Source organism: Haemaphysalis longicornis, unplaced genomic scaffold, assembly GCF_048455015.1.
Source record: "Haemaphysalis longicornis isolate Haplotype H1 unplaced genomic scaffold, Haemaphysalis longicornis Haplotype H1 scaffold_14, whole genome shotgun sequence".
Lineage (NCBI taxonomy): Eukaryota > Metazoa > Arthropoda > Arachnida > Ixodida > Ixodidae > Haemaphysalis > Haemaphysalis longicornis.
In genome coordinates, this window is record NW_027526245.1 from 15,330,488 (window position 1) to 15,349,662 (window position 19,175).

General features: G+C 49.6%; 1 protein-coding gene across 1 annotated transcript in view; it reads left to right on the forward strand.

Annotated features, from left to right (window-relative positions):
- The window catches only part of LOC144165163 (V-type proton ATPase subunit D-like), a 67,205-nt gene that overhangs the window by 24,292 nt on the left and 23,738 nt on the right, over positions 1-19,175 (forward strand). The window contains exons 4-5 of the mRNA XM_077695267.1: positions 3,639-3,854; positions 9,844-9,922. Of these exons, the coding sequence (XP_077551393.1) occupies positions 3,639-3,854; positions 9,844-9,922 (295 nt within the window). The remainder of the gene's footprint in view (positions 1-3,638; positions 3,855-9,843; positions 9,923-19,175) is intronic.

Here is a 19,175-nt window from a genome sequence, read left to right on the forward strand (position 1 = left end):
GTCTAAATCCATTCTGCAGTAGCCCAAGGATTTCATTTTCTTCCATCCATGCTGGAATTTCTGATTTTATCGCCTGCATTACGAATGTATACACCACTGACGTTACTGTATGAATCAATACTGGCTTTGTTGCCTCGGCCTTTATATATTACATTCATCCTACTTTCTGGCCAGTTCCCCGGTATTTGTTTGGTTTGTGTCACCTTATCTATTGCCCTCGTAAACGATGTTTTACTTTTAGGCCCAAGCAGATCTACCAGTCGCATTGGTATTCTGTCCGGCCTGTCGGGGGGAAGCCGTTTGCTCGTCTTTTTTCCAATCAAGCTTGCTCAAACTTTGTTTTCCTTTCTGCCGTCTTCTGTGGCGCTAGTGTTATCGGTGCAGGCTTCCCTGCCTACATTGCCCTAAACTTCTCTCTAATCACTCGATGGATGTGCGCCAACGCGTACTCTCCATCTTGTTTCCCCTCCTAATCAATCAAGAATTTTTGATGGATATCGTTTTTTGAGCTTTGTAATGTTACATGGTTCCAAAACTTCTTGGATGCGATTTTGTCCTCCTCTCGTATTCTGCCATCCATTTTTCGCTTTTCTGCTTGATCTTTGCTTGCACCATTTTCTGCACTTGTAGTTTTTTTCCCCGTTAGTTCCATGCCAGCTATTTTTGCCTCTTCTCTGTACGCCCCTTTTCATTGGTCAATAGCCTCTTTTATTTCCTTACTCCACCAGCTTCTCAGCTTTCTCTTTCCTTTCCATCGGTTTCGTTGCTTCATTCAGCATCTTGCCCTTTATGAATGCAACCATTTCGTCACAATTGCCTGGCTATTGATTTCATCTTCCATCCTATCAGCGATGATCTTTGACTGCTCATTGTTCAAGTTGGTTGTACCTATCTCTAAATTTGTCCGGGTGGCGCCTCCAAAGTGCAAGGTAAGCCGCTTGTGGTCGCTTTCCAGGCTGTCTGTTCCATTTTCATCTGTCCTCATTTCGTACAACCTTTTGTGTACTGTCTCCGAGACTAGACTATAGTCCATGCTATACTCGGTTACAACTCAAGAACGGCACCACCTTTATGTAGTGTATCACTCCGCCAAAGCGCTGGACTCGTGACGTCAGTGCGCGCGCGTTTTGAAAGGGGTTTGCTATGAATGCGTCATATCGTCTGCCTTGTCTCACGCAGTTTGTTTGTCCTCACTGGAGTCGTTCATAAGCATATTAAGTCCAAAAAATCATGGGAACGGCTCATGCCATGTTCAAAATATTCCCAGTAACGCCCCACTTGCGTCGCGCGGAGAAACATCCGGCTACGGTGATAAGGCACAGCGGCAACTTCCGGTGCCGTTCTTAAAGGAGCCATGAAGAGAAAACACAAGTTTGGTTCATTCGAAACATTGCCTCGTTACAACCATAACGACACCACTTATAACGCAAACTTCGCTCAAATAAGCTACATAATTACGAAAAAAGGAAATGACCATGCGACCCACCAGCTCATTTTCCGCAACAGAACCTGTGATGTCACTTGGGAATGCTCTGCGATTGGCGGAGGCCGGCAAAAGCAAACGCATGTTAGGCAGGGCTTACAGCTTGCATAGCGAGCTAAATGCCCGTGAAACATACTGCACATTCTTTTTATGACAAAGAACGGTGGAGTAAACGGTTGAAGGTCTGAACGAACTCGCAAGCGTGTGCGCCAATGCGTACGAAACTAGCGCCGCGGCCGAGCTCGACATCTCGCCGTCGTGCAGACGAATTTTCGGGTTCGAGGCTCTTCGGGGCCAACGAACCGTTCCAGCACGCACAGCCGCGACCTTGCTTCGTATCGTAATCCCTTCACAGGAGGTTGGCCGTCATATCGCCAACCAGCAAAGGTAAAAATAGAAACGAGGGGAGTAAGGAACAGCAAGAAGCGACGAGATAGTGCCAGTCGTCGCGTAAGTTTCGAATGGTGTTGGCTTGCTGCTGTCGTTACGAGCTCGTTTCCAGTTTACAACCACTGAAAACTTCAGTTTGTTCAGTTACGGCAGGGACCCTTACGTTAGCTCACTCCTGGGACATGCTGGCGCTCGTCGCCGACTTCGTCAAATCGCTCTGACCTTGGGGAAAAAAATGCCGTAAACACCGCGCATTGACGCTCGTATCTTTCTGGTCGAAGCAGAGAGCTCGCGCGAACGGCTTTCCATACACGACACCGGCCAACTGGCATAAGTGATTCTGCTACTGAAATTGAACTATTATTAACCGTAATCAAAATACGGCACATACGTACCAGTCTATATTCGTCCGTCGCGACGGGGCTGACGAGGCAGCGGTGCCGACGGCTGGGCGTTCGTCTGTTGTGGCTATCGCGGAATGGTCGCTTTCCCGTCCACCGCGTATCCCACAACTCTTGCCGATCGTGCACTTAGAAGCATTGAGCGTTTTTGTGGTGTGAGGTTGTTAAATGCAAGCCCGAGCTCCTCGGCGAGAGTTTTGTTCTTCGGATCAGGCGATTCCATGACTAGGGCTGCGGGTGCACTAGGTTTTACTAGTATTTTTAAAATGGCCGCCGTCTCGATCGACTCCCGCGTGTGGGTGCTATATGGAGTCGACATACTAAGTATCTGTTTCATGGACCGGCTCTATGACGCCATTGTACACGTCACGGAATGTTCAATTTTAGCGGGAGATTAAAAATTTTGGCTTAAATTGCCTTATTTCTCAGTGAATAAAGCATCATTTGCTTCCGGGAAAGCGCTTGGGGTACTATGAAACACCTAATCTTTCGAATAAAACAAACTTTTGTTTTCTCTTCATGGCTCCTTTAAGTTGTCACCGAGTATAGGCTGTCTGTTACCGCTTTCCCACGTTATTTGTCCGTCACACTTGTTTTCTGTGTTCACTATTACAAGCCGGTTTTCCTGACATAGATCTATCACTAGAGAACCGCTGTGGTCTGTGTATCCATCATATCTCCAACTAAGATTATTTCACCCGCATCTTTGAACGCGTTTATATCTCTTCTCAAGCAGTTTACCATTTCCTCATTTTCCTCCGTAGCACTGCTTCCGTTTTACAGATGCACAACCCCTAACCGTGTATCTTTCCCCGCTACGGTGCCTCTATGCAGCTTTCATGCACTCTCTGCCAGTCGGTCCCTTGTTTAAGGCTCACGCTGTGGCTTGTCCGAGGCAGCTTTCTTGCACTCTGGGGCACGCTAGCAGGACGCGCGAACACGGCAGCAGTGCCTTGGCACTCTTGTTGTTCAGCATCTCTTCCTGCAGCTTGCCGCATGTGCTTGTCGTACACTAGATTCCATTTCGGAGCATCTCTTGTGGCGCTGCCTCAAGGGTCTGGGCAACAGCTCCACTGGCCGACCGTTTTTTCGGGCTTGCGGGATATTGCAGACTTTCCCAGGGAACTGCCACTTGTCCCATAGGAGTGGACTGCTCTGTTGTTCCTCACCAGGTCCGAAAAATCGGTCGTCTACTGTATTTGGCTGCAAGGAAATGTATCGCGGGATGTTTCACAGGTAGTGGTGCCGTCGAGGGTGGCTCTGGCAGGGTACTGCACAGTGCTCATCACAGTTGGTGCAACAGGGGGGAGTCTCGCTGGTGGTGTGCCGGGGTGACCCTGCCTGCCCCCCCTTTCGCCTCGCAGGGGTGACCCTGCCCATCTTCGAGTGCTACCAGGAGGGCACGGACACGAACGAGCTGGCGGGGCTGGCGCGGGGCGGCCAGAAGCTGGGCAAGCTGAAGAAGAACTACTACGAGGCGGTCAAGCTGCTCGTCGAGCTGGCCTCGCTGCAGACCTCCTTTGTCACCCTCGACAGCGTCATCAAGATCACCAACCGGCGCGTCAACGCCATCGAGTTTGGTGAGGGGCCTGATCCCTCTGGGTCTCGGGGGGGGGGGGGGGCCCGAGCGCTGTAGCTACGAGTTCTAAAGGGACGGACTACCCGTTTTCGCACGTATATGTTCTCCGGCTCATATGAAAGCCGGCGTTTTATATAGCCCGGTAACCACCAGCAATTTTAAACACACCGGCGGAAATAATTTAAATTGGGCAGCAAACTTCCTGAAATAGGAAGGGTGGCGGTTCGTAGTGTGGAAACTTCTTGACACTACAATATGCGTCCCGGTCGCGTGACCTGCAAACCTAGCAGCTACTGTAACTGCTGAAACGTTTATTCGCTAATTGAAAACCTTTTAACACAAGTATTTGTATAAGTTTAAATTGTATATGTATTTTTAAACACTATGCTAAAAATTTTTAAGACACGCCGCCGCTGTGTTGCTCTCAGTGTGGCTAACTGAGCCTCCATGCCCAGAATCAACAGCAGTGTCCAATAACCAGACCCAGTGAAGGAGCTTTGACGATTCTGCCTGAAACAGGGGCATTTGTTCTGCCAAAATATTCGATTTCAGTTTCCAAATATGCCAACGGCACCTTACAAAATAGGGCGAATTGAACTGCCGACCTCTGCAACGCGAAGCCAGGTTCTACCTGTTGTGCATCCCAACAGATGGCACCTTCGAGCAGAATAGAGTGGTGAATTGAAAAAACACATAAAGGAAAAGGAAAGCCTGCGATTCAGATTTTGTTTTTAGCTGGGGACAAGTTTTTATACACAGTCTAACCTCAATGTAACGAACCCTCGATGTAACGAACCACGGAATTTTTTTAACTTCAAGTGTATGCACACCATGTATTTTCACCCTCTGTGTAATGAAGTCCCGTTTCCCCCCGGAATTTCAATGTAACGAAGTTTCACGGAGAACTAGGCGCGAAATTTTAGTTGTAGAGGTAGATTTTGGGAGACGCAATCGCCGAAATGGGGTCCCAATAAAACGCAAATGGCGAGACGGGCCGCCCAATGCCTCGGATGCAGCAGCCATGGAGTCGGCAGTGAGCGAGCCCCTTGCCTACAAACTGCGTGGCATCGCCGAACAACGCAGCACTTGCTCCTGTGTCCAGCAATGCGGTAAATTTCTTTCCAGCTATCGTCAGCTCAATGAATGGTGCTGGTGAGTCGGCAGGTTGTCCTTCACGGCAAGCCAGCGGCGCAAGTAACTCGGTACAGCTCGTAGCCGCCGTCAGCTGTTCGGTGTTTGTTAACGGCGGCCTTGGCCGTTTCCCGCTCTCGACTGCTGATGGACAGGTGAGCGCCTGTACTCGCGGGCGAAGTGCCCTGGTTGGCCACAACGGTAGCACTGCCTGCCGAAGTTCTGACGAACCTGGCTCTGGCTATCTCCGGCCTCGTGCCCGCCATTCCTGTCCCGCCGAGCTTCCTGCGGCCGGCCGAGCTCTCCTATCCGGCCTTCTTCCCCCACTGCGTTCTTTCTGCGTCTGGCTACTCTCCGTGCCAGATGGTGCAGTCCGCCACGCCCAGAGCCCGGTCTGAAAGTTCGAACCCGACTCGGGGTTGCTCGTCCGTGTACGAAGCGGTGGCATCTGGTCTGCTCCGATGCGACAAAGGGAGCCCTCCGTTCCACGCGCAGCGGGGCTCTAATGAGTGTGCCGCGGGCGGTGGGGGCCGGTACGCATGTGCGGCGAGAGTGTCGCCCTGAATGCACTTCGCCTCTGCGGCGAGCTCCTCGAGATCCCTGAACCTCCCTCCTCGCAAGTAGGCCATAAATGTCGGGTGCGCCTGTCGCGTCACGCGATCGACCTTCTCTGCGTTTGTGGCTCGGCCTGGGGGTCAGCGAAGCGATAAAGATCTTTCATCGCTCTCCAGCAGGGATTCATCTGGATGCCGGGTACGCAGCTCAAGGTCCTGGCGCAGCCGCCACTCGTAGTTTGCGGGGAGAAACTCGTCGCGGAATTTCGCTGTGAAGCCCCCCATTGTCTGCTCTCGCTCCCCCACCAGCTTGAACCATCGAGCCACCTGGTCCGTCAGGGAAACGGGGGCTATGCGGCTGAGACATTCGGCCTCCGTCAGCCCCGTCGCCTGCTGGTAGTGCTGGCACTGTCGTGGTAGCCACTGTACTTGGGGATGTCCACCTTTACGCGTGGCTTCCCCGCCTGCGCTGGAGGCTATTCATCCCTACGGACGCCATATTCTCAAGCAGGCGCATCGCGTCCTGCAGGAGTGCCTCTCTCGTTGGCTGACTAGCGCCAACCGGAACGGTAGAGGCAGGGGGCGGCGTTGAGAACCGGCGCTGGCTTGCTTCCGGGCTCAACCCATCTCCCACCAAAACGCTCGCGGCCGCGTCTTCCGTACCGGGTGCGAAAAAAGTCTGTAATCCCCGTTCCCGGTTCCAACCGCGGAAATGCCTGACCGATTGGCGCCGTCCAGAAAACGATGCTGAGTTGACAGCTCCGACAACGCTCGCGCGGCTGCAGGTCAGGCTCGCCAGCCCTTGTCCCTTGTTCTTGCACCCGGGTTCGGTCCAGGCCTGCCGATTCCGCCCCACGTTAACTCTTTCGTTACGGCGGAAAAACGGCCGATTTTAAGGGCTTCCACAAAACGTTTTTTTCTCTTGAGCTACTGGACACACGTAGCCTTGCTATGCATGAAATTGTAGCTGATAGATTGCTCTTCCAAACACAAAGCAGCAGTTTTGATAAAGGTACAATTACTTACAGCTTATTCGTCAAGTAATCAGAAAAAAGCCCCCAAGAAAAGTATCCGAAAAACACAAATTCGCACTTTTACCGAGACAAAAAATTATTTCAGGTATTTTAAAATATACAAATTGTTCCTACGATCCTTGGCTATGATTCAATATATAAATCAACAGTGTACACCAAGTTTTCGATTTTTGAGGGCCCGTCAACCTAGCGCAACTGACGGCTGTGCCACGCCGCGAGGGCACTCAAGGGTGAGTGAGTCTGTAAAATGTGCATCCAAGTACCATACTTACCCGATTCTAACGCGCACTTTTTTTCCGGAAAAATAGGTCGAAAAATCACATGCGAGTTAGAATCGGATACGAAACCAAAACCGAAACAGCAAAAATTTCGTTCCACCCATCGCCATCGCCAAGTCACGATGGCGCTAAAGCTTTTAGCAACGATTTTTCGCACGCAGGAAGCATAGGCGCCTAGGCTTTTTTATCGGCGTTCACACAAACTGTCAAATCGTTCCACTTGCGCGCTTGATAACAGCAATGGCAGCAGCAGCTCTCACGCGTTCAAAACGAGCGGTCGGCTGAAGCGTTCGCCTATGGAGAAGCTTGTGGGATGGGCGTGTGAGGCGTGGGCCACGATCCCATCGACCATGGTTGAACGTTAGTTCAGAAGTGTGGCATCGCGAACGTGCTTGACGGCACCGAGGACGAGATGTGGTCAGCGGAGGGCGACGAGGAGTGAGATGAGTGAGATTACTTCGGGAAATAAATCACCCGTTTCTCTCGCATTCGTTTTTCTTGCTCACACAGTTCCGTGCGCGTTACAATCGGAGGTGCAAGTTTTTTCGGTTTTTTGTCAGGAAAATCGGGTGCGCGTTAGAATCGGGTAATTACAGTATACTCTTTTGTGTCCTTGCACAAAATCCTTATCAGTTCGGTTGTAAAAAACAAGAAAAAAAAAATCGAGCGCTCTTGACAAGCGTCGCACCTGAGCCCTGCAGCGCTAATCTGACACGAGCGCAAGGTTATCTTGAAGGTGATAGCGCGATACGGCGCGGTGCATTTGGCAAAATATCCCCGCCGCACGTTCTCGAGACCCTAAACACAAAATCAGAACCGCAGTCGTCAGATAAGAAGCACGTTTTGTTTATAAATACAGCGCGGAGTCACAACGAAATTACCTGCCAGCGCTTGTTGAAGTGCGAGGCACCTGAACCGGAGCTTCATCGTCCTAACTGAAATCTGAAGATCCCACATCATTGCTTGACCCCTCACTGCTGCTGGAATCGGAAAAATCGACAGCAGGAGCTGCCGAAGTGCTTGCTACAGCAGTCCGACTGTGCGGAGTGCGGCGCGAACCCGACGCCATTTTTCCTCCTCCTCCCCTCCCCCTTCGGCTCAAATTTCTCTTGCTACGCCGCCACCACACGAGACACATTAACAAACGAAACCGAAATTGAAAGAGCAGTTGCCAATGAGCACACCAGATGGCGATAGTTGTCTGTAGAGCGCGGGTTTCAGATTTTGCGGGAGATTTAAAATCATCGGACGCCGGCTTCCGATTGCCTATGGCGCCGTCGTGAAAGAGTTAATGCGCCAAGATATGGGGTCGCCGTACTCGCTCAGTCGGCCAAGCGGGCTTCGCCTAGTGGCTCCCGCGCTAGAGAGATAGCGATCAGAAGTTGCGGCGCGCTGGACAGCGGCCACGGCGGGTTCGGGCGAAAACATAGATCCGGACTCTACCAAACACATTTATTGACTAATTAAAACAAACAAAACACACTGGATAACTCTGGTTACGCGTACATCAAAAATGCAAAGGTCGTTCAAGCTTACCCGGGCTGGGTATGCTTCAACAAACAACAAAGGGACCCTGGTCGACGGAGCGGGGGTGGCCTACTTCTGCCTCCTTCGGTGGTCCGAACCCGAGAGAGCGTCCCCTCAGGTTTTTTGGCAGAAAAACAGAAGGCGACCACCACCCCCCACTTCCTCCGCTCCCTTGACGGACAGCAGCGCGTTCCCATGGGCTATGCGGCGCACAGGAAAACGAAACAGCCGGGTCTCGCCTCTTGCCGCTCATGCACGCCGCGACACCCGCCGCGAGAGCGGAACCGCTTTGGAGGAATGCGGGAGTAATTGAGCATTCTCACACACCAAAGTCCCTACAGGTTCTTAAAACTCAGTTCCTATCTGACGGCTGCGGTTTTACTTTCGGGTGTAGGGTCTGGACAACGTGCGGCGGGGATATTTTGCCAAAGCACCGGGCCATATCGCGTTATCACCTTCAAGATAGCCTGGCGCTCGTGTCAGATTAGTGCTGCCAAGTGGCGTGCGCCGCTTTTTAGGTGCGCATGCACCTTAGGACCTCACAATGTCCGTCCGCGTCCGTGCACGTAGCATTTACAATCGCAAAAAGTCACACAGGCACCGGCAGGATACGAGCCTGTGTCTGGTAGACCAGACAGAGTTGACCGTGAGAGAGTACCCAAAAGTCAAGCGGCTCACTCCCTCGCCTGTAACGGTGCAGAGTACCTATGCGAGGCCCCCGTCCATCCGTGCGCACACCACCATCAGGCGGCATTCGATTTGAGCCGTGAGTTGCAGTTTCATTCAGGGAATAATCAAAGTGCAACTCACAGCTCAAATCGAATGACAAACAGAAATGCTCGCGGCTTTTTCTTTTTTTTTTTTCTTTTCTTTTACTGCTGGAGCGATAGTGATTTTGTGTCGGGACGCAAACAGGTATGGTTGAATGCATGTTTTAGAGAGACCGATTTACTCTTGAGTTGCTTCGTGGAGTGGCACAGCTGTCAGGGCTGGTAGGTTGGTGGCCCGTAAAAATCCAAAACTCTGTGTACGGCATTCATGTATATATTTAATTATAGCTTAGAAACGTAGAAACAACTTCTATATCTTAGAATTCCTAAAATAATGCTTAGGCTCGGTACAATTGCCTATATGTATTGTGTGTGTGCTTTCTCTGTGCATTTTTTTTCTGTTTGACCAGTAAGCTGCAAATAACTGTACCTTTCACAAAACTGCTGCTATGTTTTTCAAGGAACAATTTCATGCATGGCAATACTGAACGTGTCGATTAGCTCAAGAGAAGAAAAAAATGTTTTGTGGAAGCACTCAATGTTGGCCATTTTTCCTTGATAACGAAAGAGTCGCTTGCAACCGGATTTTGTGACTTGCAGTTAGCGAGGGATTAGTGTGTCTCGCAACAGCCCACCTGCAACAGTGCTTTGCTGAGCGCAGCAGTGCTTTGCCCCCTCCCCCCTCTGCCTGTGCAGTGATCATCCCGCGCATCGAGCACACCCTACAGTACATCACGACGGAGCTGGACGAGAGGGAGCGCGAGGAGTTCTTCCGGTGAGTCTGGAAGGAGGAGCGGCAGTCCTGTTTGTTTCTTTATTCACATAACCTGCAGCACCAATGAGGCGTTACAGTGGGGGCTGTGCGCAAACCTCGATATAACCAAGTCGTACTTGCGGCCGCAAATTTCGTTAAATTGCAAATTCTGTAAAATCAAGGTTTTGATTTTGCAGTTCATTTATTAACCAGTTGTTGACGTTTCAAAAGCTTGCCCGTCGCCCGGAAACAACTGCTATGTAGTTACCGCTCCACTTAAAGTGAAATTTGGACTAAAACTGGTTGCGAAAATTGTGTGAATGAAGTTTTAACACTCCGGCAATGGAATTGATAGCCGATGATAGTTCATGTGTGCTTTTTCCGCAACGCCTCATTAAATATGATAGCAGACCTCACTCGGTTTCAACTTTGTTATCTTTTTTTTTTTTTTCCATTTTGGTCACTACTAAACGCTGCAGTTAGTCAATGGAACCCGCATCCATGCCCCGTGAACTTCACCTTGGTGAGGTGCTGGATGGAAGTTAGGCCTCTTTTTGTCCGTTGGTGGTAGGCTTAGGTGCGGCGGGCCGACAGCATACAGGTGCTATGAAACTTTCGAAAGACTTTGATGTGCAAAGGCTCTGCAGTATGGGCCCCCGCAGGGGGCACCTTGTGTACTCGAGGTGTTTTGGTTAGTAGCGCCACCACGGTCCCGAGCTCCGCAGGGGTGCCTACTGCTGTAGGCACTTGGTGTCTTGCAACACCACGGTTGGACCCACCCACGTCCCGGCTGTGCGTGGCTTTGCCGTGTCTGGGGAAAAGGGAATCCTGGTGGCTGAGCCAAAGCCAGGGTTGTTTTGGACCTTTACGGCCCCCCAGCAGCGGCAACACGCCACTTCGGCCCCCGCTTCTCGCAGACTGTGCCCCCGGTCTGACCCGCCCGGGGGGAATCAGCCAGTCGCCTTTTCCTGTCCTCCTCTCAGCTCTTTCATTTTCCTATCTCCTCTCCTACCCCTGTCTTGTCATCTCCTTCCTTCCTGATCTCTACATTCTTCCTGGCGGCAAGGGTTAAACTGTGCAAGGATATCAACCTTGGTACCAAGTATAGGGTTATAGCGGCAGGGTAACGGTTAGCGTGTACTTTAACGTCACGTTCCCTTGTTGGGCTCGGTGGTGGGCGACCGGCTCTGCCACCGAATTGATTTGGCTTTTTCTATCCCCACCAAAAAAACTGATCGGCCTTCTAAAAGGGGCCGCACCGAGGTAACTCAACTGAAACCAGTCTCCCAAGGTGAAACTTTCACAAAATACCTTGTTATCCACTCTGAAGACGAAAATGCACCACTTGCTAAAAAAATCTGTCTTCCTCATTGCAAAGTGCCTTGAAAGCGTTGTCGGCCGGGATTACCAAGCAAAGAAACTAGCCTCGGGTGATCTGCTGATAGAGGTGCAACGAAAGGACCAAAGTCAAAACCTACTAAAACAGGACACCCTGGCTGAACTCAAAGTAACGGTCACACCACATCGTAGCCTGAATACAACGCAAGGCGTGATCTCTGAGAGGGAACTGCTTCACGAGACAGAAGAGGATTTGCTTGAAGGACTGAGGGACCAGGGCGTCACGGCTGTGCGGGGGATCACCATGCGTCGCGCAGGTGAGGAAATCCGAACTAAGCATGTTGTTCTGACCTTCAACCGTCCAACGCTTCCGGAATCCGTCCATGCTGCCTTCATATCCTGTCCAGTATGCCCTTACATGCCTAGTCCTCGAAAGGTGTTTCAAGTGCCAGATGTATGGCCATGGAACTCAGTCTTGTCGTGGCCGACCCACCTGTGCTCACTGCGCACGTGCTGACCACACCAGTGATGACTTCGAAAAAGAACAAGTGAAATGTCCAAACTGCGGTGAACCACCCGCTGCATACTCACGTGCATGTCCCGCATTCAAAAAGGAAAAAGAAATAATCCAACTCAAAGTCACCGAAAACCTAACCTTTGCACAAGCACGCCTGAAGCATGCCCTGCTTTCAAGCAGAAGTTACGCAGACGCTGCTCGCTGGGGGGTGGAGTGTCGTCTGGTGGATGCGGGCACCCAGTGCAACCTGGTCCCTCCACAGCCCCCCGCTCAGCAGCAGAAAGTTGCTCCCGTGACTTCTGCTGCTACACCCTCCTCTAGTGCTGTGCCTAAGGCTTCCAGCGCGACCACCTGTGCTGCGCCTAAGGCCTCCAGCACGAGCTCTGGGGCTGTGCCTAAGGCCTCAAGCACGAGCTCAGTCCAGATGAGTGATGATCTGGCTCCATCCCGGGCATCTGCAAAACAGCAGAAGGCTGCTCCTGCGGTCACTGCTGTTGCAGCAATGTCCAGTGCTGTGGCTGCAGCCTCTAGCACAAACAGTGTCTCCACTGACACTTCTCCTTCAGAAACCTTGGATGAGGCCATGGATGTCTCTCCAAGCACACCTGCTCCTGAAACTCAACAGGAGCGCCGCAGTTCCGCTGGTCGGGGTAAGTCAAACAAACTGAAGTCGTCCAAGATCACTACACCGGGTTTCGCTGGTCGGGGTAAGTCAAACAAACCGAAGTCGTCCAAGATAACTACACCGGGAACTAACTCGGCGACCTAGGTAAACTACTCAAAGGGTCCAAAAAACAAAACTCCCTCACTAATGACCCTTTTAATGGAAAAAGAACAATTCATGATCTGTATTTCTCTTCTCTTGGTATTTATGGCTGCTGAAAGTGTTATCCAGTGGAATTGTAGGGGGCTGTTGAACAACCTTGACGATATATATGATATACTCTCAAATCACAAACCAAAAATACTGTGCCTCCAAGAAACACACCTACGCCCATCTCAGACAAACTTGTTAACACAATACACTATATTTCGTAAAGAGAGACTGAACTACCACCATCCGTCTGGTGGTGTGGCAATTATAGTACAAAAATCTGTTGCTTGTCAACACCTGCAGCTACAAACTTCACTTGAAGCAGTTGCCGTTAGAGGCATAATTTTTGATAGACTAATAACAGTGTGTTCTCTTTGTATTCCACCGGACTATCGCCTATCCAGCGTCGAATTCGAAAACCTCACCAATGAGCTACCTGAACCCTACTTAAAGGGGCACTGACACAAAAATTTTGCATCTTGTTTTTTTTGTTGCGATAAGTAGCTAGTGACCTACTTATAACCTGTAGAAACCTCATTTGCTTCAGCGTGCGACGGTTGTTTAATTAGAGGCATTTTCAATGCAGCCAGTCGCAGTTTCGGTTTCAGCGAGTGCCGCGAAACAATGGATTTTGTGGATTTTGTGTGAACAAAGCTGACCACGCGACCGTCGGAGGGATATCACAGAGCAGAGCTGCCGTAGCACTGTCGAATCCGCATCGACGGCAGTTTCTGCGAATGCCCCCACGTACTGATCTCGTGAGGCGCTTAATTAAAAAGCGACCGTGGATGTGATGCAGGCGCTGCGAAAATGCTACCGCGGCTAAAGAACGACGCGCGACGCTCGAGACGGCGGGTGGCAAGACGCGCTGCTGGGAGCAGCCGGCCGGTCTGCCTACAGGTCCGCCTACAGATGTGTTCGGCTTAGCACTGCGGCGGATATTCGAGTGCCGCTCTCGTAAGCGTGCAGATGACAATTTTTATGCAACCCGCCATCGCATCATTAACTCCTTTCTCATGTAAGCCACCATGGCTGGGACTTGGGGACAATTTCGTGCAGCGGTAACAAGCTATCACTCGAGCTACCTGCGCCGGCCTGGGCCACTTCGCGGCCGTGGCCGCCGCCTGCACAGCGACCGTGCGGCTAGCTCAGTGGGCTTTTCGTGCCTTCGGCGCGTTTTCGCATCCAATGGTAATAAACAGTAATAGAAACAAAGTGCCTGAAATCGCTGTAGAACTTTGGTCGCGGCCAGCTGCCCGATTAGCTGACGAAATCACGGCGCCTCCGCCGCCAACGATCGGGTCGTTCGTTCTCGAGAGCAGAAGCTCCGCCCTCCGGCCCTCCGATTGGAGCGGCGAGCCGGGTGAGCTGGCGAAAAACGCCGGCAGTGCGGAAGCGGCAAACACAAACTCGTGACGTGTTGGATGTGGTTTATTTACACAATATCCTCGGGATGTCGATTGCGCGTGGTCCTCTGCTGGCTGCTCGGTTGCGTTTTGCACACTTTAAAATTGATTTTAAATATGTTCTAGGCTGTATTCGCCGCTGATATTTTGCGGATGATGTATATGTGTTCCCACCAATCTATCTCCGAAGTTATCTCGCCTTCAAAATTTTGTGTCAGTGCCCCTTTAATTATTGGGGATTTTAATGCCCACAACCCTCTCTGGGGATCTGCACGAGCTGATGCGCGAGGGCGGCTAATTGAAAAGTTCATCACATCATCCGGCAGTTGCATCTTTAATAAGAAACATCCAACATACTACAACATGGCTCACAACACATATTCTGCAATAGACCTGGCAATTGGCTCCACAATTTTACTGCCCACCTGTGAGTGGAATGTAATTAACAACCCCTATGGCACCGACCATTTCCCCATGAAACTACTAGCTGTAAGAAATAACTCCCAAGACACCGATTCGCTTCGAACTTTTAAGCAACGTGCAGCTGACTGGAAAACATTCAAAGAACTTTCCGGACTAACCCCTTCACTAATAAGTCATTTAGGTATTGAAGCAGCAAGTTCACTTATTACAGCCCATATTCTTGACTGTGCTCAAAAAAGCAGTCCAGAGACCACTCCTAAAACCCTCCCCAAACCTAGACCATGGTGGAATGAGGAGTGCACGTTCCGAACAGAATAAAGCATGGGCACTCTTACGCCGCTATCCTACGGCAGACAACCTGCTTAAGTTTAAACGGGCAAAAGCCAAAGGAAAGCGGACACGGCGCTTAGCAAAAAACGAAAGTTGGACAAGGTTTGTATCGTCCATAAACTCTTACACAGACTCTCGCAAAGTATGGACTAGGATAAAGAAACTAAAAGGCTGCAAGACCAACCCTACTCCCCTTGTAAATAGTGTGGGTAACACAATAAAAGACCAAGCAGATGCTCTCGGCAAACATTTTGAACACGTATTCAGTTCCTCTCATTACACACAAACATTTTTACAGCACAAGAAAGCAGCTGAGCGCCAGCTCCTTTGTGTGAACCAACGCTCAAATGAAGGATACAATGCACCATTTACGATGTCCGAACTAATTACTGCATTGTCCACATGTGGTAAGTCAGCCCCTGGAGCTGACAGAATCAGCAATGAGATGATCAGGCACTTACACATTGACACACTTACACAATACTCTTTCTCTTTAACAAAATATGGCAGAAAGGCCGCTTTCCAAAAGCATGGAAAGAGGCAATCGTTGTACCTCTTCTAAAAGAGGGAAAAGAACACGTGTTTTGCTGCTAGTTACAGGCCTATTGCCCTGACCAGCTGTTTGTGTAAGCTCCTTAAAAAAATGATAAACCGGCGACTTTTTTACTTCTGGAGTTTCATGGTGTTCTAGACAAAAATCAGGCAGGGTTTATGTCTGGGAGATCAACTACAGATAATCTGGTTGCGTTTGAATCGTATGTTAAAGGCGCTTTTGTCCATAAACAGCACTGCTTCTCTGTATTCTTTGATATGGAGAAAGCCTACGATAGAACGTGGCGATATGGCATTCTATTGGACTTGCAGTCGTTTGGCCTTAGTGGCAATATACTCAATGTTATTCAAGACTATTTGTCTGATCGCACATTTCGTGTCCGTGTGGGGACTGCCCTCTCTAGAACATTTGTTCAAGAAAATGGCGTACCCCAGGGAGGAGTGCTGAGCTGTGCACTGTTCATTGTTAAAATGAGTTCTCTTTTAAAACTGTGCTGCCTCGAACTGTTTCATACTCTGCCTACGTAGACGATATCCAAGTTAGCTTTAAATCCTGTAATCTGTCGATATGTGGACGTCAAATCCAATTAAGTGTCAACAGGCTGGTTACATGGTTAAAAAAAAATGCTTTTAAAAAAGTTTAACGCTGATAAAAGTGCTGTTGTTGTCTTTTCTAGGATACGCGGTGTACAACCTCTTCCTTGTATCACGTTAGGAGGTCAGCCCATACCAGTGAAAAAGGGACGCAGGTTTCTAGGTATTTTGCTCGACCACAAGCTCACATTCATACCACACATTAAATTACTAAAAGTATAATGAACATTGAACATTGAACATTGAAACAATGAACATTTTAAAGGTACTATCTCATCAGTCCTGGGGTACGGATACAAAATGTCTGCTGGAACTTCTTAATAGTGTTGTTAGGTCAAGAATAGACTACGCCTGCATTGTATACCAGTCCGCAACCACAACAGCACTGAAAATGTTGGACCCAGTATACAACTTGGGGCTTCGCTTGGCCACAGGTGCATATCTAACAAGTCCTATTTCATCCCTTCATGTTGAATCAAACCAGTGGTCTCTAGGGTACCAGCGCACGTACACTGATGTATGCCGCAAAGATGAGTTCTCTGAAGGAACACCCTCTGAATACCATAATGAAAAATAGCACAACTGATCATCTCTTTGAAAACCGACCATCCATAGCTCCACCTTTCCCGCTGGCAGTTTCACACCTCGTCAGCGAGTTCCAAGTTCCTCTCACTGATGTCTACTGTACCTCAGTTTATGATTTGGTCGCTCCGTGGGACACTTTCCCAATTCACTGTGACATGTCCTTTAGAGAAATTCAAAAGGAAAATGTACCAAACTTTGTCATCACTCAGCGTTTTCTGTTCCTCCGTGACAAATACAAGGCAGCTGAATTTTACACAGATGCTTCGAAAACTACCACAACCGTATCCTGTGCTGTAAATGGCCCCCTACTTAATATATATGCAAAACAATGAACAGGAACACAAGTATATTCACTGCAGAGGCGCACGGTATTCTACTGGCTTTGAACCACATTCTTCGAAACAAAGTTAAGAAGTCAGTTATATACACAGACTCTCTCAGTGTCGTCTCAAATCTCTCATCTGGGAAGGTCAGTAGAAACCCTACTTTTAATTGTGTTTTAAGAGCTCTCCACTCTGCTTATGGCCTGAAACTCATTGTCACAGTCTGCTGGGTTCCTGGCCACTGCGGTATTCCTGGAAATGAAGCTGCTGACCATAGTGCTGCAGCTGCCGCCCTTCGAAGCAGCATAGACATAAACAAGGTCCCATATCAAGATCTGAAACCTTTGTAAAAAGGAAGCTGCGGGACCACTGGCAGCAACAATGGGACAGAGAAGCAGAGAATAAACTACATGTCGTTAAACCCAAAATAGAAAAGCCCCCTGCTGAAAAACATGACAGATTTGTGGAGGTAGCCTTATGCAGATTGAGAATTGGCCACACACACATCACACACTCATACCTTTTAACGGACGCAAGCAAGCCACACTGTCATCGGTGTGGGGGGCAGCTCTCAGTTCTTCACATGCTTATTGAATGCAAGATGTGCAACATAGAGAGAAAACGTCACTTTCAAGAAATATACACTCATTGCATACCCTTGCACCCTTCATTTTTGTATGGCTTATGTTCTTATAAAACGCATAAGTTATTGTCCGGGATCGGGTAGTCGCATCCCCGAAACATATTTTTCTGCAACGTATACCGTATTTATTCGAATATAGGTCGACCTTTTTTTTCTGAAAATGTGCTTAAAAATTGAGGGTCGACCTATAATCGTGACCGAAGAACCTCGACCTATACGCCTCGAGCTTCCCGATCGCTGCGCCGCCTGCCGCCGCTTCTCCGCGGCGTTGACGGGATTTGCGCTGCGTGGCTGATAGGGGCTCGTGCAGTGTTTGGGCTCTGTTTCGCTTCTTTTCGCCTTTCCGCGCCCTAAAACAAACTTGTTATGGTGACGCCTATAGGCAAAGAGTACATTATGTCACTTAAAAAGCAGCTGCGTCTTCGTAGAGTACGCGATCGCCTCCAAGAGCTACCTGGGGACGCGGTTCTGCGCGCTTCGTCGCCGCTCTTCCGTGCGTCGGCGGCGGCAGCAACATATCACCCATGTCACCTCCAAAACATCAGGCACAAATGAATTCTACTTTCGCCTCGTTTAGACCTAATGCTGGCACAATGAAAGGTTGGCTTCATTTTGCAGCGTGGACAACGAATGCGGCTTCGTTTAGAATATATACGTCGCAGAAAAATATGTTTCGGGGATGTGATTACCCACTCTTGGACAATAACTTATTCATTTTATAAGAATATAAACCATGCGAAAATGTTAAGTATATTCCAAGCCTGTGCGTCGTTAAATATGTGCCCACACACGCAATATAGCAAGAACCAAGGCAAGTTAATGAAACCACGGAAAAATAAATGCTGTGAAAGTGCGCAATTAAGAAACATAATAGCTCTAACGGAAAAAAAAAGAAACAGCGCAGCTTCTGATATGCTAAATACGTATGTTCGTCGAAACTTAAGCCAGGTAGGGTTCACTAGACGCGAAATGCACTGGTATTTCGCGAGACATCGGTGGGGGGGGGGGGGGGGCAGGGGAGGGGGACGCTGTGTACAAATGCGGAGCGGAATCCAGCAATGAACGTTTTAGTAATCCCACACACAAATCTCGCGTTCACTTTCCTTTCGTTTTTCTACTTCAACGAAGAGCTGATCGTACGGCGCACGCATTTTTGGAAGTATACAGGGTAGGCTGTTCAACAAGCGATGAAAGGTGTCGTTGGAATTCCAACGACCAATGTGATAAGGCCCTCTGAATTCAGTTTCTACTTCATTCTGCAGGCTTCCTGTGCCATATGACGATATTTTGAAGAAGCATTTAGTCGCGGACACGGATTATAGTCTAAGCCCGTCTCCGCGCTGCTCGCAGAGGATATATGTAGCAGATGAATGTTTGCGGGCGCTCACTTCACGACAAGGCGACTCTGTCGTGTGCTGATCCCCGAGTATACGCCTCGAGATTCGCGATCGCTGCGCCGCCTGCCGCCGCTTCTCCGCGGCGTTTGCGGGATTAGCGCTGCGTGGCTGATAGGTGGTCATGCAGTGTTTTGGTTTTCTTTCGCTTCTCTTTGCCTTTCCGCGCTCTAAGCAACTTGTTATGGTGACGTCTGTAAGCTAACTGCACGTTTAGGGCACTTAAAAAAAAACAGCTGCGTCTTGGTAGAGCGCTATAACGCCAACAAGAGCTACCCGGGGAGGCGGTTCTGCGCGCATCTTGGCCGCTCTTGCGGGCGTCGGCGATGGCAGCAGCATATCACCGCTAAAAAAA